This window comes from Moschus berezovskii, chromosome 1 (genome assembly GCF_049115385.1).
Source record: "Moschus berezovskii isolate FMDL1 chromosome 1, NW_MosBer_1.0, whole genome shotgun sequence".
Classification (NCBI taxonomy): domain Eukaryota; kingdom Metazoa; phylum Chordata; class Mammalia; order Artiodactyla; family Moschidae; genus Moschus; species Moschus berezovskii.
The window spans coordinates 109723253-109745273 of NC_142460.1; the positions used below are offsets into that span (position 1 = coordinate 109723253).

The 22021-nt window shown below is 41.3% G+C and overlaps 1 protein-coding gene across 3 annotated transcripts in view; it reads right to left on the minus strand.

Moving 5' to 3' along the window:
* USP13 (ubiquitin specific peptidase 13) overlaps positions 1-22021 on the minus strand; it is a 137879-nt gene that overhangs the window by 63471 nt on the left and 52387 nt on the right. For all 3 annotated transcript variants that reach the window (XM_088838877.1, XM_088838881.1, XM_088838878.1), the window contains exons 6-8: positions 17839-18023; positions 5576-5670; positions 4321-4508 (exon numbers count right to left, since the gene is read on the minus strand). In XM_088838877.1, coding sequence (XP_088695003.1) covers positions 4321-4508; positions 5576-5670; positions 17839-18023 — 468 coding nt within the window. The remainder of the gene's footprint in view (positions 1-4320; positions 4509-5575; positions 5671-17838; positions 18024-22021) is intronic.

The window sequence follows — 22021 nt, forward strand, 5'->3', positions numbered from 1 at the left end:
AATTAACAGAGCACCACATCTCTGGAAAAGTGTCATTCAAATGGCTTCTGGTTACATCACTAGGACAATAATTCCATCTAGAAATTTTCAAAGAACCAAAAACCAATAATACATAAACCAAACTTTGGAACCAAACTATATTCAGTGTAAGAGAGAATTCTTGATATACATTATCAATATTAGTTATCTTAAATCCGGTCTTTCAGTTCAGTTCAGTTCAGTCGTTCAGTCGTGTCCGACTCTCCGCGACCCCATGAATCACAGCACGCCAGGCCTCCCTGTCCATCACCAACTCCTGGAGTACACTCAAACTCATGTCCACAGAGTTGGTGATGCCATCCAGCCATCTCATTCTCCGTCGTCCCCTTCTCCTCCCGACCCCAACCTTTCCCAGCATCAGAGTCTTTTCCAGTGAGTCAACTCGTCTTTATCATACCTCAAAACCTAACAAGACCGAAAAAAAAAAAAAAAACTGGTAAGATAAACATTAGTGAAAAGCTTAGGCTTTCTGTCAAGGCTGATGGAGAAGAATAAAGTTTAAAGGGATAAATCTTTGATTTCAGAAAAGTCCATTTTGCTACAAATTTATATTCTTTTTCTTATCAACTAGGAATATCTTCTATTACAACAAAATTAAAAGACAGCAGTAATGCTGGATAATTTTTAAAGTACTTATATCTTCAATTTGTAATCTAGTGGTTTCAAAACAAAAAACATGTTTGTTATCTAAAAATCCATCCTTGTTGTCATTCAATTTGTACACCAGTTTGTTTAGATTTGTTCATCAGAATTATTTTGAAATGTAAACTAGGTTCAAGTGGCACACAGGGTATCAAGGAGTCCAGCTGATGTTCCCAAATTATACTGTGGTTGTGCGTAAGTCATTTAATCTCTCTGTGAGTCACTCTTTCTACTTACAAAATGGAGAGACCGCTCCACTGAGTTATTCCTGCTGGGAAAAAAGGAGTTTAAAGAGCAAGCATTTCAACCTAGTGATATTTGTAAAAGAACCAAAAGACAAGTAAGAACAGTAAGTTGCTCGTGTTCTAATATATACAACAAATGTTTAGGAAATAAAATATAAGTTATTAGATACTACAAAATTCTAAAACACTTGAAACAAGAATAGATAAGAGATTCAACTCTTAAATCCAAAATACAGACTTAAAGTATGTTTTTTTCATCTAAGAAAAATTCAGAAGATTATTTATCAAACTTGGATGTGTAGAAAATATTTTCAAAAACCATAGACAGTAAAGCACTAAAAAATGTTGTTGGGCTTTGTGACAAAAGAATTCAAGTTTCTTTCATTCGAGTTTAAAAGAAATAATAATTATACACCTACCATAAGAACTTTTCTTCAATAGTTTAAAAAAAAATCTTGGGGCATAAGACAGATAAGATGAAGCTACATTGTTCCCAAATCAAACGATAATACAAGTATGAGACATGGGTAAGAATTTATAAAAATCATACGATGCACATGTTTGAAAAGGCTTTCCCATCTCAGAGCTTCAAACTTGTTCCTCTTTTTCTCCAAAACCCTGTCTCCACTCCTCCTGCACAGCAGTCAAAGTGAGTATCCCTTTGTGTGTTCTTTCTTCAAAGAAATCCTCCCTTACCACACCTCCTTTCCTTTTTCTTCATGGAGTGTGCCGTATTTAAAATCATGCGGTTGTTCTTACAATTAGAGATACTCCTCAACAAAGGATGGGGTTACATTCCAATAAACCCATCATAAATTGATGATATAAACTGAAAATGCACTTACAGGGAACTCTACTCAATACTCTGTAATGGTCTATATGGGATAAGAATCTAAAAAAAAAAAAAGTGTATATATGTATATGCATAACTGATTCACTTTGCTATACACCTGAAACTAATACAACATTGTAAATCAACTGTACTCCAAAAAAACTTTTTCAATAATTTTCAAATTTTAGGGTAGCATGGACATTCATTCATAATTTTAAAAATAAAATTTTTATTTTAAAATACAAAAAACAAATGTATTCATAATACCTAACCTACCAAACACTAAAGCTTAGCCTAGCCTATCTTAAACGTGCTCAGAACACTTACATTAGCCCACTGTTGGCTAAATCATCTAATTACTTAAAGCCTACTTGATAATAAAGTGTTGATTATCTACAATAGCTTACTGAATACTGTACTGACAGTGCAGAACAGAAAGGCTATCTGGGTACAAGATGGTTGTGAGGGTTGTTTGCCCTCAGGGTCTTGTACCTGACCAGGAGCTGTGGCTGCTGCCTGCCCAACAGCACAGGAGAGTATGCACCACCTGTCACTAGCCCAGGAAAACTAGCCGAAAGCAAAATGCAAAATTCAAAGTAAAGTTTCCACTGAATACACAGCACTTTTGCACCGTCCTCAAGTTTAATTGAATCATCTTAAATCAGGGGCAGTCTACATTTATTTAAGGTCTATTTCCCCAAGTGCGCTGGGCACCAGGTATTATTTACCACTGAACCCCCGACACCCAGCGCCCTGCTGAGTAGAGCAGAACCCACTCTTTATTGGCTGGATGAAAAAATGAAAACCTGACATGGACAACTGACCATAAATTTCCAAAGCCAGAAACAGTAAGAAGAGGTAAGATTTTAAGTATCAAGAGAGGAAGGAAAAGAATATTTGATATACTTTTAATAACCACCATTAAGGGCTTCCCTGATGGCTCAATGCTAACGAATCCACCTGCAATGAGAGTGACACAGAAGATACAGGTTCAGTCCCTGGGTCAGGAAGATCCCCTGGGTGAGGAAATGGCAACCCATTGCAGTATTCTTGCCTGGAGAACTCCATGGATAGAGGAGCCTGGTGGGCTACAGTCCATGGGGTTGCAGAGTTGAACTCAACTGAACACACAACCACCATTAAAACCATTAGCATTCAACTCCATGTGGGTAAAAAAACTGCCCTGTGCTGTTCCCAGTGTGCTGTCTGTCCATCAGTTTGTCTTGGCACACGTGTGTCCTCTTCCATACTTGAACCAAGGTCGAAACCTACCTGCTCTGGGAAACACTACATATCATTTCCTAAACTTAGACAGCAGCTGCCCATGACCCACAGCTGCTGGTCTCTGTGGCTCCCTGTGCTAAGCACAGTTTAAGGAAGACAGTGCCCAGAGACACAGCCCTTCTCCCTCCCTTGCCAAGGGAGAAAGCAGGCAGCCTGTACAGGCATAGTTAGAACTTGCCCTCAATCAGTGCCTCCCAGTTACCTATGGTGAAGGGCCAGCTTGTTTGTCGATTTCAAATCATATAAATGAAATCCTTAAAAATACAATAAAAATAAATTATAGTTCACCCCCGAACAACTCAAGAGTTAGAGGCAACAACCTTCTGCACAATTGGAATTCCATGCACAACTTTACAGTCAATTCTTTGAATTCACAGTTCCTTCACAACCAACAGCCAATCATGTATTGGGTTGGCAAAAAGTTCATTCGGGTTTTTCTATAAGATTGTTTAGAAAAACCCAAATGAACATTTTGGTCAGCCCAACAGTACTGCAATACGTATTTACTGAAAAAAAATCCACATATAAGTGAACCTGTGCAGTTCATACTCAAGTTGTTCAAGGGTCAGCTGTATCTGAAAACTGAAATGCCACTTACAAAAAATGGCAAAGTCAAATTACTACAATTTCTCAATGCCCACTCTCAGTTGCCATACCTATACCATTACAGGTCCAAATTCAGCAGTCCAAGGACCAGCACCACCTACAAACCACAGTTTGAGCAGCAAAAAACCTAAATTCTCTAAGAAACTCCACTCACTCACCATTGCCCAAACAGATCAGCGAACCTCTCCTACTGCATATGGAGGGAGAGATGAGGCAGGTTTGCTGTGAAGATTAATGATTATAGTATTTTCGGCATAGAGGTTGCAGGTTTAAAAACAGAAAGTGAAGTGAACGTGAAGTCACTCAGGCGTGCCCAACTCTCTGCAATCCCATGGACTGCAGCCTACCAGGATCCTCCATCCATGGGATTTTTCAGGCAAGAGGACTGGAGAGAATTGCCATTTCTTTCTCCAGGTTAAAAACAGAAGCCATTATTAATGCGACAAATCCCTGTAGGAGGTTTTTCAGTTTACAAACCTCTCCTTTTATCTCATGCGACCCCTGTAACACTTCGAGGGTTCTCACCCGCCTTCACGCGGGAAGTCACAGCACAAACGTGTGGTGAAATGTCCCGCAGTCGGTGAGGAAGGGCGTCCCTGGTACACACGGCCTGAGCAGGCACAGAGGAGGCGTGGGGCAGTCTCTGTGCCCAGGTCTGCTCGGGACACTTACGCTCTCTGGAATTCTGGGATGCTGAAGATGGCCTGCATCACAGAGCTGAGATAGCAGCTATTGCCCAGGTTCTTGAGCCCTGTGTACCCCGGGCCGTACATGGGCTTCAGCTTTGTCCCCGTCTCCTGGATCACCTCCCACTCACTGACCCGAGGCTTGATGTCGTTGTCCTGGAGCCCATTCTCTGTCTGGGGCAAGATCAGTGAAGAAATACGACTTTGACGATGACTGTCATTCAAGATCACATCCCACGAATTATTTCTAACAGCAATGGAGGTTTCTGCCTTTCCCCTCAATTAAACAGAGAAATAAACAACCTCATTAAAAGCGACTGAGATAGTGATGGTTGCACAAGGCAAATGGACTTTGTGCCACCGAACTGTACGCTTAAAAATCATTAAAATAGTAAGTTTTATGTTAGGTATAGCTTTCCACAATTTAATAAATGACCACATGTAAAAGATTTAACAGTAAAAGAGACAAAGACCAAGGGGAAGGGGATAGGAGGAGGAAGAAGACAAACAGGAATCAATAAAAAAGAAGGCAGATACAACACAACACAGCAGACAAAAAGCAAGACAGTTGGAGAGGAAGGAATAAAACCACAGGGCTCGGGAGAAGCTCAACGTAGGAGGGAGGTTTAAAGAAGAGCAGAGAAAATAAATTAAAAAGTGACATGATGAGACAGAGGAATTAGAAGAACATGAGGAAAGGGAGATGGCCTGGGCTAAAGCAAAACATGCACATTTAACCGGCTTCTCACAGGGTCAAATACTGCACAGTCACAACATCAGCCTGAAAACACAACATAAAATGAGGCACAGGGTTTCCATCAACAATAAATAATCTACTGGTTTACTCTTCCCACACACCCCTAACAAGCTCTCCTTCCCTGCCTGAAATTAATTAAAGTGATGTTGGTTACAAATCATTTTAAAGGTCATCTCCCCGTACCTTCTGCCTTTAGTGAACAAAAAATGATTCATGCAACTCCCCATCAAAGGAGACAAAAATTTTGCAAGTAAACTCCAACTAAAACAAAATGGTACTTGATGAGGAGTCATGCTCATTATAAAATTTTTAAACTCTAAGTAAACTGATAACCAAAAGAAAATGCTAATTAAGTTTGAGAAGCAAATGCAAACATTAAAACCTAAAACCTATAAAATGAAGATGTATGTGATAGGAGTTATATAAATAAACCAAACAGTTTCCCTGCAAGGTGGGAATAGAGACAAAAGGAGATCGTTCTCACCCCATGCATATGAAGCATGTCAATTCCAAAATGTGCTAAGTGCTTGGCCAAATGAGGGTCCAAAACAGCTTCCTCTTCTTGGAAAGAATAAACATCTAGAAGGTGAAAAGAAAATAAGCACTGAGATCTGCAATGAAGTTATTCAATATTCAACACACACCCACCAAGCTCCTCCTACACACTGGGCTTGGGATACATCAATGAACAAACAAAAAACTCTTGTGAGTTTCAACTGGGGGGAAGATAGATGATAAACAATAAGCATAATCAATGGGTATTTTTGTAAATATATCTATATATCAATCCTTTTGACATTTCAGAAAGTAATTTTATAAAGGATTTCTGAAACAAGGAAGAGAGGACAGTGTCTAAAGTTAAAATAATTTAAAACTAGACAAATATAAATGCCTAACACTGACTGTTCTAACCCCAGTGGCATGTTTATAAGTTCAGGAGGAGGGAAGAGAGAGGGAGGAGATGGTGACACTGCCTGCCACCCTCAGGGGGACCCAGTGAAGAACAGAGAAAACACAGGACCTCGGGATGTCTGAATGGCTGGACTGTGGTGTGAGGTCCAGGACAAAACGAAATTCTGCCCATGGAACCCTCTGTAGTCTCAGAGCTACCACCACACGACCTTCCACCTCCATCTCCCACTTCGTCCCCTCTTCCCCAGTGTCCACACTTCAGAGATCTGGTGAGGGGTCCCTGAAGACTGCAATGCACCACAAACATGCCCACCCCGCAGCACATGGAAGACGATGATGCATCCGGTACAGCGGGGTAACTCAGGAGGCTGCACCCAGCCCAGGATCTGAGAAAGCATGTTGACAGCCTTGTCTGTAACCCACTCATGGGGCTCTGGTGTTGGGAAGCTGTGTGCTGAAGGGGGCCACTTCTCTCCTCAGGACCCTCATCTCCCACCTGACCACATAAGGCTTCAGACTGAACCCAGGTTCTCCAAGTGTGGGGTATGATTTCAAAGCAGCAGCAATGCCTGAAAGCTCATTAGAAACACAGAATCTCGGGCTCCACCCAGATGTACTGAACAAGAACCTGCATTTTAACGAGATCCCCACGCACACAGTAAAGTTTGAGAAGCACCATGTAGCGCTTTCAAAAGCTACCCAAACCACCGCCTTATCTGTCCTCACATGGCAGCGCAACAGGGAAGAGGGAAATGTTTTCAGGCCCATTTTGCACATGAGGAAACGAGACTTAGAAAAGTTAAATCATTTGTCTCAGACCCCACATGTGGCCCAAACCCAGGTCCTTTCTCCTCAGATCACTTAGGAGACCAAGACTCAGTGAGGCACCATCCGAGGCCCTTAACAGGAATGGAGAGACAAAAAACACAATTTGGGGACTTTGGTGGTGGTCCGGTGGTTAAGACTCTGCACTTCCTTGCAGGGGGCACAGGTTCAATACCTGGCTGGGGAACTAGGATCCCACATGGTTCAGCCGAAAAACAAAAACAAAATAAAAACAAAAAACCTCACAATCTCTTCACCCTAAAATTGGAAAAACAAAATGTGAAAACAGATATAAAGATATGATTCTTTACAGCAGCAAAAGATAAGATTGTTCAAGGAGTTTCCTCCTCTCTGAAACAATACCAGGAGGAGAAAAAAAAAGTGATATATAGGAACTACGGTGACCCTCTGACCCAAACCCAGATACATGAAGACTCACTGCCACCCAAAAAAAGTCAAGTCTTTCTATTATTAACAGATTAAACATCGTATAGTTTTCTCTTCTATCCCTCTTCCCCTAGGCGTCCATTTCAACTTATGGATAGAAGCCGTCATCTATATTCTTTTCTAGATATAATTCAGTGTACTCGAAAGTAAACACAAAAGATAAAATCCCCAGGCCAATTAAGAAAAAATTTCCCAATGTTTAAATACTAAAAAAAAAAAAAATCCTTGAACTAATAACTTGAAACAATTACATCAACTATACCTTCAATCAACGACACGTGACAGTAAAGTGCCACTCAAATATTGGCTAGAAGGTAGAAATGACACTTCCCATGCACTTTAAATTTGGTCATTATTTAAACTGGTGAGAATTTCTAGTTAAACAAAGAATGTTCAAACTACCGCATAACTGCACTCATCTCACATGAGAGCAAAGTAATGCTCAAAATTCTCCAAGCTAGGCTTCAACAGTAGGTGAACTGAGAATTTCCAGATGTTCAAGCTGGATTTAGACAAGGCAGAGGAACCAGAGATTAAATTTCCAACATCCATTGGGTCACAGAAAAAGCAAAAGAGTTCCAGAAAAACATCTACTTCTGCTTCATTGATTATGCCAAAGCCTTTGACAGTGTACATCACAACAAACTGTGGAAAATTCTTCAAGAAATGGGAATACCACACCACCTGACCTACCTCCTAGGGCTTCCCTGATAGCTCAGTTAGTAAAGAATCCACCTGCAACGTGGGAGACCTGGGTTTGATCCCTGGGTTGGGAAGATCCCCTGGAGAAGGGAAAGGCTACCCACTCCAGTATTCTGGCCTGGAGAATTCCATGGACTATATAGTGCATGGGGTTGCAAAGAGTCGGACACGACTGAGTGGCTTTCACTTTCACTTTACCTGACTCCTGAGAAACCTGTACGCAGGTCAAGAAGCAACAGAACTGGACATGGAACAACAGACTGGTTCCAAATTGTGAAAGGAGTAAGTCAAGGCTGTATATTGTCACCCTGCTTATTTAACTTAAATGCAGAGTACATCAGGTGGAATGCTGGGCCGGATGAAGCACAAACTGGAATCAAGATTGCTGGGAGAAATATCAATAACCTCAGATATGCAAATGACACCACTCTTATGGCAGAAAGCAGAGAGACTAAAGAGACTCTTGATGAAAGTGAAAGAGAAGAGTGAAAAAGCTGGCTTAAAACTCAACATTCAAAAAATAAAGATCATGGCATCTGGTCCCATCATTTCATGGCAAACAGATCGGGAAACAATGGAAACAGTGACAGACTTTATTTTCTTGAGTTTCAAAATCACTGCAGATGGTGACTGCAGCCATGAAATTAAAAGACACTTGCTCCTTGGCAAACCTAGACAACATATTAAAAAGCAAAGATATTACTTTGCCAACATATGTTCCTATAGTCAAAGTTATGCTTTTTCCAGTAATCATGTATGGATATAAGAGTTGGACCATAAAGAAAGCTGAGCACCAAAGAATATCAATTCTTTTGAACTGTGGTGTTAGAGAAGACTCTTGAGAGTCCCTTGGACTTGCAAGGAGATCCAACCAGTCAATCCTAAAGGAAATCAATCCCGAATATTCACTGAAAGGACTGATGCTGAAGCTCCAATACTTTGGCCACCTGATGCAAAGAGCTGACTCATTAGAAAAGACCCTGATGCTGGGAAAGACTGAAGGCAGGAGGAAAAAGGGACAACAGAGGACGAGATGGTTGGATGGCATCACCAACTCAATGGACATGAGGGGCATGAGTTTGAGCAAGCTCTGGAAGATGGTGAAGGACAGGGAAGCCTGGCGTGCTATAGTCCATGGGGTCACAGACAGTCAGACATGACTGAACAACTGAACAACAGTGAGATAGTTTTGAAGACTTAAAGACTTTAAGCCTCTACTTATCAGAGCCCCAAGAGAAAACTATAAGATTGATAGAAATGTACCATTGGCACTGGTCTAGGATTTTGAAATAAGTGAAAAATCACATAAAATTCTAAATGGCAAGCCACTCCAGTACTCTTGCCTGGAAAATCCCATGGATGGAGGAGCCTGGGAGGCTGCAGTCCATGGCGTCGCAAAGAGTCGGACACGATTGAGCGACTTCACTTCACTTCACTAAGCTATTAGCACCTGCCTGTGTGAGAAATTAACATTTCCTATCTCCAGTCATTAATTGCCCCCAAAATATGACATGATTTAGTCAGACACAACAGTTACTTACCCCAATGACAAAAACAGTTTAGTGAGTAACACACAAGAAATCTAAAATTGAACTGTGATCCTTAAACTTGGCAATCATGAAGAATTTATAAGTGACACGTAGTCATAGAAAAAATATTTGAAGTAGACTTGGGGACTGAAAATCTTTACACATTTTATTAAGGAAATTTACTTTATCTCCATCTTCAGCTTAGCAAACTCAAGTCTTAACTCAGAAACTACTGCAGCAAATAAGCACAGCCTGACAAGTATTAATCTCCCCAACTCCAAACTTGACTTAAAAACCAGAAGCTAATAAACAGGAAGTTCACAGAAAGATCCTCCTACGAATAGCCTAAGCAGAATTTCATGAGTAACTACACTTACTTTAGAAGTAAACCAGTCATTGTTTCAAGTTAAATGACAAATGAAGCCATGGAGAGCATAGAGAGATTCATAGAAGCAAAAAGATTTAAGAAAAGATTTACTGAATTAAAATGACAGAAAGAAGATCTCTGGCTGCCTAGGAAGAAAAAGTTTTGCTAAGAAAGATCACAAAGGAATTTTGTGAGGATATGGAAATGTTCACTGTCTTTATAGTGAAGGTAATGATTAGGGAGCTATATATTTTAAAAATTCATTACCTAAAATATTTAAAAGGTTCCACTTATTATATGTAACTTTTACTTCAATCTGAAACCCAGCCTTGACTCATATGAGTCAATGAATGAATAAAGGTAATATTTAAAGGAAAAAAATTTTCAGCATGAATTGATGTGATAAGCATGTTAGAAAATAGTATGTGCATTCAGGAAACTATAATCAATATCCAGTGATAAACCATTATGTAAAAGAATAAGTATATACATATATGTACAACTGAATCAAAAATTCTGCTATACAGCAGAAATTAACACAACATTGTAAATCAACTATATGTCAATAAAATTTTTAAAAAAAACAAATAAAATAGTACGTGTATTAAGTTTCAAAAGTAATGAAGGAAAACTTATAAAACTTATAAAGATGGAGGCTAAGACTGAGACCAAGACTGAGAATCTGTAAGGAATTATATATAAAAATGGTAATAATTTCTTATCTCTCATGAGGTTTCTTTCGTTTTTTGTTTTTCTATTAATATTTTTCCAAATGTATTATATTTTGATTGAAAAAATGTTTTACAACTAATTGCCAAAGATTACAAATATTACAAATATTTCTATAGGATGGTATGCTATTAGAAGTGGTGTACCACTGGTCATCCGTGTTCACTCATATGGATTCACTGACTCATACTGAATACCAAATATGTACAGATACTGAGGATACAATAAGAAATAAGATAAGTGAGGCCCCTGCCCTCATAAGTTGAAACGTTACTATTTCAAATAGTCTTATAAGAATGCTGGTTTGGTATAACGGACCTCCACAGATGTCTTCTTGGCTGTGGTTTACTCATGTGACTTTCAGCTCTCTTTCTTAGCCCCAGAAAGTGGCAGAAGTCCAGATCTTGCCTGCAGATTCCCACACAGGAAAGAAGGAGAGAGAGGTAAAGATGTACTTCAAGAAGCTCTGGTGTTTTAGGAAGACTAATGAAACCATAGAAGCTGGCTTCACTGCTCTGTTCTCACAGCTCAAATGGAGAGAAAAACAGAATTGTTGGTCAAACACCAAGTCATAAGCCACAGAGGAAAGTTTCTCTCCAGAGTAAATGTGATCTGTTCACCCAAACTGTCCCTTTTCACCATGAGTTTATATTTGCACCCACAGAGTACCTTCCACAGACAGGAAAAGAAGAGAAGCAAAAGAATACTCCAGCAATAGATCTAGAAAGCCAAACACAAAATGAATGAGGTCAGAGGTGTGTACTATCACCTTCAGTTCAGTTCAGTCGCTCAGTCGTGTCTGACTCTTTGCGATCCCATGAATCACAGCACGCCAGGCCTCCCTGTCCATCACCAACTCCCGGAGTTCGCTCAAACTCATGTCCATCGAGTCGGTGATGCCATCCAGCCATCTCATTCTCTGTCATCCCTTTCTCCTCCTGCCCCCAATCCCTCCCAGCATCAAGTCTTTTCCAGTGAGTCAACTCTTCGCATGAGGTGGCCAAAGTATTGGAGTTTCAGCTTTAGCATCAGTCCTTCCAATGAACCTTAGACAGCATAAATCCCAGACCAAACAGAATCTAGGCTGTGGTCAGGAAACGAAAGCAAGTAAGAGGAAAGAGATGTCAGTAAAAGAGACATGAAGAAGAAAAAGAAAAAAAGGTAAGTCAGAGGAACAAATTTTATTGGTGTGTCTGTCTTCATCCATCTGTTTACTCCACAAATACTTAACTGACGCCCACAATGTGTGAGGGACTTTGCTGGATGCTAGAGATATGATAGTGAACAACATTGTTGTTCAGGGTCTGCTGTCTTACGAAAAGTGCCACAGTGGAGCAGCAAAGAAGCACACAGAGGGGTACAAGCCAGGTCAAAACTAAAATGAAGTAGTCAATCCTTGATTCCAAATCCCTGGACTGATGCCCAGGTCAGGGGTGAAGATGACCAAGTAGGAAAAGCCACCTTGAGATGCTGCTGAGCTGGGCAGAGTCAGGGGGATAGGTGATTTCACAGCTGCCACGGATAGGAACAGAATGATGGGACAAAATTGATGATTAAATAGTCCCACTGGGGATTGTAAGTAAAAACTATGGGAGATCCCATAAGCTACTGATTACTCAAGAAAGCAGGTTTGCTTAACCACAAAAAAAGCAGGCTTGCTTACCAAAAAACCCACACAACAGAAGCAAGGGACATGCCCCAAAACAATAAAGCAATGGTGGCATGAGTCCCAAAATCCTACTCAGTGAACTCAGTAAATTAATGATCCCTAGAGATGGCTGGATGGCATCACCAACTCGATGGACATGAGTTTGAGTGAACTCCGGGAGTTGGTGATAGACAGGGAGGCCTGGCATGCTGTGATTCATGGGGTCGCAAAGAGTCAGACACGACTGAGCGACTGAACTGAACTGAACTGAAGAACAAGTTCTGTGCACACACAAAAAAGTAATTATTTATGGAAAGGTGACTTTTCAAAATGAAAAACCCTCATTGCACTAAAACTTGAAAAGAGTTTTCCAAAATTCTATATGACAATCCTGGCCTGACCATACAGGGACAAGTAAGCTTCCCGGCCCTACCTGGGGGAGGAACTGTTGATGGAAACGTGATACCTATTCAAGAAAGACAAAGAAGGTCTTCTCCCCCTCCCCACTTATCCTTTGATTATAAAACTGCAGCCCACTAAGTTCTCGGGACACAGCATTTCTTCCCCACCCGCTTGTAAGTTTCACAAGCATCCTACTCTGTAAATCACTTGTCTACCACTTTGCTCTCACCGAATTCTTCTCTGCACTGAGACAGAAAGGACTATGGTACCAGAGCCCTTCGGAGCTCTCGCCCCCAAAATGACACTGATTTGTTTCACCATGGCCATCTCAGAAGACCCTCCTGCAACCACCAAGGCTGTGAGGCTGCTTCTTAGGTAAACTAATTTCCATGATGAAAGAAAAAACACCCTCGCCTGCCTCCAACCTTTTTCATTCCCTTCCCACCAACCTCAACCTCAATCTGCCAAAGAATGTCTCCTCCCACAGCAGAGAGCTCTTCGTTTGTTTGCATGGTGATCTGTTTCTTATTTTGTCTGCTGCTGTACCCATGGAACCAGAGTGGAATTTGATAGGGGGCTCACTTTTAATACCCAGCCACCACAATGGCCGTGACTGGGGGATCACAACTTCCTGGAAGAACTAATTCTAGACTAAGATGTCAAGACAAGTAGGATTTTCTCACTGAACAGGTAAATCCTTGTTGGGAGAAGGAAACCAGGATGATTGGATCATACCACCATTAAATATCTGAGTTCACAACCTGCTTGGATTCCATGTTCACTAAGCAATAGTCTAAATATAATTCAGCTTCCCACAGGGAAGGAATGTACTGGTCGAGTTGACATAAACATCCCACTTACAGGCAGTTGTGGTTCTCATTAGAAACTAAAAAATAAACTCCCTGACTTTAAGACTTTGGCTCTTGTGAGTTGAATTAGCCCCTCAGTGAGCCTACTGAGTATGGAAGATGGGCTCTCAACAGAAGTACCTTCATAAGAAGGCAGCCACCCTTCCCCAGACAGAGAGAACACTGCCCTCCTGGATCTCAACATCCACAAAGCCCATGGTCAGACATTTAAAGAAATGTCACGTTTTCATTAATTTATTTGGATTTTAAATAAATATTAAGCTACACCTAGCAATCTATTAAATAGATTTAAAAGACACAAAAATAGAATTGATACATCCCATAAACTAATATCTTGGGCAAACTTCAGGAGATAGTGGAGGACAGGGAAGCCTGGTGTGCCACAATCCACAGGGTTGCAAATAGTCGGACACGACTTGGCAACTGAACAACAGCAACAACAACAACAAATAAACTAATATGATAATTAGGCCGAAAATAGTTATTTGCATTAAAACCAACTCTGCATAAGATAAACAGGAATCAAATCCTGATCTATTTTCAAAAACTGAACATTTTCTCAGTTAAGTGAATTCAAGAACCTTCATCATAGCTGAATGTTTCACATTGTTTTTGCCAATGTTTTACGTTTTCTATGGTTGAAAAGTAGCATTTATTCAAATACTCTCAATTACGTGATATGGAAAATCTTGAAAGTTCACCATCCCCTAAAAGAAAAACAAAAACTTAATTATGGCAGATAACGGGTTAATATTCTTAATGGTTAAGAAGTTTTTAAAAGCCAGTAAGGAAAACACCTACACCTACTAGAAAATCGCCCTAATTCAGAAAAAGAACTACAAATAGCCAAGAATACTACGAAAAAGTTCAGCCTCACTATGAAGCAAGTTAAAACAAGATAACAGATGAGCCAAGGTTTTTAAATATTCTGAATACGAAAAGTTGTCAAAGATTTATTGGAATAGGTATTCTCATACATTTCTGGTGGGCGTATGAATTACTACAGTTGTTTAAAAGAGAAACTAGGCAACTGAAAATTAAATTTAAAGGTTCAACCCTTTGTTCACAGGAATCTGTCCTTAAAAAAAAAAAAACATTAGACAAACACCCAAAGACTTGCATATATACAAAGATGTTCATCAGAAAAGCAAAACTGTAGCATCTCACAGGGGAACAAGAATAATTGATGCTTTTGAACTGTGGTGTTGGAGAAGACTCTTGAGAGTCCCTTGGACTTGCAAGGAGATCAAACCAGTCAATCTAAAGGAAGTCAGTCCTGAATATTCATTGGAAGGACTGATGCTGAAGCTGAAACTCCAATACTTTGGCCACCTGATGTGAAGAACTGACTCATTGGAAAAGACCCTGATGCTGGGAAAGATTGAAGGCAGAAGGAGAAGGGGATGACAGAGGATAAGATGGTTGGATGACATCACCGACTGGATGGACATGAGTTTGAGCAAGCTCCAGGAATTGGTGATGGACAGGGAAGCCTGGTGTGTTGCAGTCCACGGGGTCGCAAAGAGCCAGACACAACTGAGCTACTGAACTAAACTGAACAGGGGAACAGTGAAATGATTTGTGGAACTAACAGGGGATACTGAAGAATATTTAATGACATAGAAAATATAATATTAAATAGAGAAAACAGGGAATAAATCTTTATACAGTGTGATTCAATTTTTGTAAAAATGCAGGCTATGTGTGTGTATTTGTATGAGAACTGATCAAGGCTTTAAAAATGAAAAAAGACTGAAAGAAAACACTCAAATTATTAGAAGCAGAGCGGTTTGTCCGGGGAGTGGTATTACTCCCGATTTTTATTTTTTAAACTCCCGATTTTGATTTTTATTTCTCTAAATTTTTCTCTGCTTCCTAAATATGTTACACTGAACATCTGCTTCCCATATTATCAAAGGGCTAATATAAAACTTCCTGTCTCAGGTTAAAGGAAAGAAACTTTAAATGAACTCTAAATAACAGTTTGAAAATAAGTTTCATGCTTAAAAAAAAAAAGGCTTCTGGAAAATTAAAGATGCTTAGAGAATAGAATTAATCCTTGCCTTTGTTATTAGCATATATTTAAATAGAATACAATTATTTACATACTTACAGACTAGTTGGTTCATTTACCCAAAGTATAAGATTACCCAGTATAAGATTTCGTATGGAACTCAAAGATGAATAAGACAGAGCTCAACTGAAATTTTAGAACAAAGTCCCATATATAAATAATTTTAGTCTTGAACAGGATGTTCTGAGAGCTGGACTCCTAATAACTGGTTTCAAAGCACTACATAATATAACTTCACCATAAAAATAATGAAATATTGCCATCTGCAGTGACATGGATGGACCTAGAGATTACCATACCAAGTAAAGTAAGCCAGAAAGAGAAAGACAAATATCACATATCATTGCATGTGGAATCTAAAAAGATGATACAAATGAACTTATTTCCAAACAGAAACAGACTTACAGACTTAGAAAACAAATTTATGTCTACCAAAGTTTGCTTTGGTTAACAGATACAAGTTTGGGATTAACAGATACAATCTGCTGCTGCTGCTGCTAAGTCACTTCAGTCGTGTCCGACTCTGTGTGACCCCATAGACGGCAGCCCATCAGGCTCCCCCGTCCCTGGGATTCTCCAGGCAAGAACACTGGAGTGGGTTGCCATTTCCTTCTCCAATGTGTGAAAGTGAAAAGGGAAAGTGAAGTCGCTCAGTCATGTCTGACTCGTAGCGACCGCATGGACTGCAGCCTACCAGGCTCCTCCGTCCATGGGATTTTCCAGGCAAGAGTACTGGAGTGGCTTGCCGTTGCCTTCTCCGAACAGATACAATCTACTATATATAAAATAGGTCAGCAACAAGGACCACTGTATAGCACAGGGAACTATATTCAATGTATTATAATAACCTACAATAGGAAAAAATCTGAAAAAAAAAATGAATCACTTTGCTGTATACCCGAAATGAACACTGTAGATCAACTATACTCCATTTTTTTTAAAAGGCCCAGCATCTTTAAAATAGCACTAAAAGTAGAAACATCTGAATTATCCTCCCCTTACAATTGTACCCAATAGAATGCCTATGTTATGAACCCTTCTCTCTGGAGCCCCTACAAGGACTGTGATGATTACCACGTACACCAATCATTCAACAGAGCAATGTCACCCCAAATCCAACTGGCAGGCTACAGTCCATGGGGTGGTAAAGAGACACGACTAAAAACAACAACAACAAACAAAATTCAGTCAGAGAAAGATAACAGAGAAGACAAGACAAATGTCTATATTTGTCCTTAAAAAAAATCATCTTACCTTAAAGTAGAGAAGAAATAGAAACGTAACACCTGGACAGATGGAGAAGACTGACCCGAGTATGGGTCCAGGTCGGTGCTTCATAAATGTTCTCAGTGACACTGAGATGATGGGTTCTTAACGACCACACTCAGTATTTAATTTTCTCATCATCAATCCTGATACAAGTTCTCTGTTCCCTCACCCAGTGGTGGAAGGAATTAACTGTACAAACATGGCTAAAAGCTAACATACAGTGTGAGAGCACAGAGATGACCAGTTCTGAAGTTGACAGTACAGGTAGGAGCCACTTCTCACTCTTTGCTGCCCTGGACACAGTCACTGCCCACTGATGTCAAGGGGTCTGAACTCCCAGTATCTTGAACAACCATCTACTCCATAATGACACTAATCCCCCTAATGGACTCTAGGCTTTCAAATCCCTACTATTCTAATGGTGAGCTTGATTATGCACGTTTACTTCACAGGTCCTGATTCCTCCTTCTGTCCTCTTTGTTTTTTGGTCGCTCAGTCGTGTCCAACTCTTCTGTGACCCCATGGAGTGGAGCCCACCAGGCTTCTCTGTCCGTGGGATTTTCCAGGCAAGAATACTGGAGTGGGTTGCCATTTCCTTCTCCAGGGGATCCTCCTGATCCAGTGATCGAACCTGCGTCTCCTGCACTGGCAGGTGGATTCTTTCCCACTGAGCCATTAGCCAAGGGATATACAGAAAGATACAAAAGCAAAACACTTTTACCAAGACTCTACTGTGGGCACCAGACTAAATGCTTATACACTTTGACAAACCTATGAGGGAGGTACCATGATTATCCTCAAGATGAGGAACCGGAGGCTGACCCAAGATCTCACAGCTAATAAGAGGTAGAATCAGGATTCATGCCTGGGCTGTCTTAGTCCAGAGCTTATGCCCTCTAATCCCGGAGATGAAGGCACTGGTTAATTCAAGAGGGAGCCACTGCAGGTACCTGAGTTGGTAAAGACACACTCACCGGCCCCATCCGGAGTGATGGTCCCCAATTTCACAGCGAGAGGGTAGCCTGTGTCTCTGTAATGCTCCAACGCATGCCCGTTGCCCCCGGAGCTGTCGAAGAACCACTTCCCACACAGCACGGAGCCATCGGTCAGGTTCAACCAGAGGTTCTCCCGAAGGTCGCACCTGGCACACTTCCAACCACTGTGAAGTCATCAGAGGACAGTTAGCACAGCCACAGAACAAGGCATCATGAGAAAACTAACATCTAAGAAAAGGGGTGTCTCAAGTTGGGGGGGGGAGCAGGGTCACAGGAGAAGGTCAGTGGAGTAACAGAGACCCATTCCAGAGCAGAAGGAGCACTCACACGGGGGCCAGGTCCGCGGAGAGAGCTCTTTTACCTTAGAAAACTGACACACAGCCTGAGGGCAGGAAGAGAGGTCGTTTCCTTAAAATTCCTTACATGAGAGACAATAAAGCCTGAGTGACTTTAAATTATGAAAGATCCCATGTGTATAAACAGCTGAGGTTCTAAAGCATTAACCACCAGTAGTAATGCTTCACGACTAGTTCAAACAAAACTCTACGACACTGACAACCTAAGTAGAAAGGAAAACACTTCGTTGTTGTTGTTATTGTTCAGTCTAGGTCGTGTCCAACGCTTTGTGACCTCATGGGTGTAGCATGCCAGACTCCTTTGTCCACCACTATCTCCCAGAGTTTGCTCAGATTCAAGCTCATTGAGTTGGTGATGACATCTAACCATCTCATCCTCTGTGCCCCTGTTCTCCTTTCGCCCTCAATCTATCCCAGCATCAGGGTCTTTTCCAATGAGTCAGCTCTTTGCATTAGGTGGCCAAAGATTGGAGCTTCAGCCATCAGTCCTTCCAATCAATCAGTTCAGTTCAGTTCAGTCACTCAGTTGTGTCCGACTCTTTGCGACCCCATGAATCACAGCACGCCAGGCCTCCCTGTCCATCACCAACTCCCGGAGTTCACTCAAACTCATGTCCATTGAGTCGGTGATGCCATCCAGCCATCTCATTCTCTGTCGTCCCCTTCTCCTCCTGCCCCCAATCCTTCCCAGCATCAGAGTCTTTTCCAGTGAGTCAACTCGTCGCATGAGGTGGCCAAAGTATTGGAGTTTCAACTTTAGCATCAGTCCCTCCAATGAACACTCAGGATTGATCTCCTTTAGAATGGACTGGTTGGATCTCCTTGCAGTCCAAGGGACTCTCAAGAGTCTTCTCCAGCACCACAGTTCAAAAGGATCAATTCTTCGGCGATCAGCTTTCTTCACAGTCCAACTCTCACATCCATACATGACCACGGGAAAAACCATAGCCTTGACTAGACGGACCTTGGTTGGCAAAGTAATGTCTCTGCTTTTTAATATGCTATCTAGGTTGGTCATAACTTTCCTTCCAAGGAGTAAGCGTCTTTTAATTTCATGGCTGCAATCAGCATCCGAAGTGATTTTGGAGCCCCCAAAAATAAAGTCTGACACTGTTTCCACTGTTTCCCCATCTATTTCCCATGAAGTGATGGGACCAGATGCCATGATCTTTGTTTTCTGAATGTTGAGCTTCAAGCCAACCTTTTCACTCTCCTCTTTCACTTTCATCAAGAGGCTTTTGAGTTCCTCTTCACTTTCTGCTATAAGGGTGGTGTCATCTGCATATCTGAGGTTGTTGATATTTCTCCCAGCAATCTTGATTCCAGCTTGTGCTTCTTCCAGCCCAGCGTTCCTCATGATGTACTCTGCATATAAGTTAAATAAGCAAGGTGACAATATACAGCCTTGACGTACTCCTTTTCCTATTTGGAACCAGTCTGTTGTTCCATGTCCAGTTCTGACTGTTGCTTCCTGACCTGCATACAGGTTTCTCAAGAGGCAGGTCAGGTGGTCTGGTATTCCCATCTCTTTCAGAATTTCCCACAGTTTATTGTGATCCACACAGTCAAAGGCTTTGGTATAGTCAATGAAGCAGAAATAGATGTTTTTCTGGAACTCTCTTGCTTTTTCCATGATCCAGCGGATGTTGGCAATTGGTTAATTTCCTTGAGGATTGACTGCATTGGTCTCCTTGCAGTCCAAAGGACTCTGAAGAATCTTCTCCAGCACCACAGGTTGAAAGCAACAATTCTTTGGCGCTCAGCCTTGCTTATGATCCAAGTCTCACATCTGTACATGATTATAGCTTTGACTATATGGACATTTGTTGGCAAAGTAATGTCTTAACTTTTTAATATGCTGTCTAGGTTTGTCATAGGATTTTCTTCCAAGGAGCAAGTGTCTGAATTTCATGGCTGCAGTCACCATCCGCAGATTTTGGAGCCCAAGAAAAGAAAATGTCACTGCTTCCACTTTTTCCCCTTCTATTTGCCATGAAGTAATGTGAAGAAAGCTGATCGCCGAAGAATTGATGCTTTTGAACTATGGTGTTGGAGAACACTCTTGAGAGTCCCTTGGACTGCAAGGAGATCCAACCAGTCCATTCTAAAGGAGCTCAGTCCTAGATGTTCATTGGAAGGACTGATGTTAAAGCTCAAACTCCAATACTTTTGGCCACCTCATGTGACAAGCTGACTCACTGGAAAAGACTCTGATGCTGGGAGGGATTGGGGGGGGAAGGAGAAGGGGACGACGGAGAATGAGATGGCTGGATGGCATCACCGACTCAATGGACATGAGTTTGAGTGAACTCCGGGAGTTGGTGATGGACAGGGAGGCCTGGCATGCTGTGATTCATGGGGTCACAAAGAGTCGGACACGACTGAGCGACTGAACTGAACTGAACTGAACGGGACCAGATGCCATGATCTCAGTTTGTTTAATGTTGTTTCAAGCCAGCTTTTTCACCCTCCTCTTTCACCCTCTTCAAAAGGCTAAGTTCCTCTTCACTTTCTGCCATAAGGTGGTGTCATCTCCATATGTGAGGTTATTGATATTTCTCCTGGCAATCTTGATTCCAGCTTGTGCTTCATTCAGTCTGGTATTTTGCATGATGTACTCTGCATACAAGTTAAATAAGTAGGATGACAATATACAACCTTGATGTACTCCTTTCCCAATTTGGAACCAGTCCATTGTTCCATGTCCAGTTCTAACTGTTGCTCTGTGACCTACATACAGATTTCTCAGGAGGCAGGTAAGGTGGTCTGGTATTCCTATCTCTTTAAGAATTTTCCACAGTTCGTTGTGATCCACACGGTCAAAGGCTTTTGCAAAGTCAATGAAGCAGATGTTTTTCTGGAATTCTCTTTTTCCTATGATCCAATGGATGTTGGCAATTTGATCTCTGGTTACTCTCTCTCTTCAAAACCAAGCTTGTACATCTGGAAGTTCTTGGTTCATGTACTACTGAAGCCTAGCTTGAAGGATTTTGAGCATAACCTTGCTAGCATGTGAGATGAGCACAATTGTACAGCAGTTTGAACGTACTTTGGCATTGCCCTTCTTTGGGATTGGAATGAAAACTGACTTTTTCCAGTCTTGTGGCCATTGCTGAGTTTTCCAAATTTGCTGACATATTGAGTGCAGCACTTTAACAGCATCATCTCTTAGGATTTGAAATAGCAGAGCTGAAATTCTGTCACCTCCACTAGTTTCATTCCTAGTAATGCTTCCTAAGGCCCACTCAACTTCATACTCCAGGATGTCTGGCTCCAGGTGAGTGACCACATCATTGTGATGATTCAAGTCATTAACACCTTTTTTGTATACTTCTTCTGTGTATTCTGCCATCTCTTCTTAATCTCTTCTGCTTCTGTTAGGTCCTTACTGTTTCTGTCCTTTATCGTGTCCATCCTTGCATGAAATGTTCCCTGGATCTCTCCAAATCTCTTGAAGATATCTGTAGTCTTTCCCTTTCTATTGTTTTCCTCTTTCTTTCCATTAACAACTTAAATGAAAGTTAAATGCCAGGTCTGGAGAAAGGGATTTTCAGAAGTCTTACCATGCGATTCTAATAAACACTCTTCAGCATTATTACCATCCCCACTATCAAAGAGAACAACAGAGGGTATGGAGCCTTCCCTAAGACCACATGGAGCAGAAGGCAGCACAGCCAGGGTCCAAAGAGACAGGACACATTCTCGATCCACCTGCTCTTTCCCTCTAGCTCCTGCCTCTGGAAACACACCTGCCTCTGATTACAGGAGGTGCCATTGAAGCCGAAAGAGCATACCAGCCAAAAGGT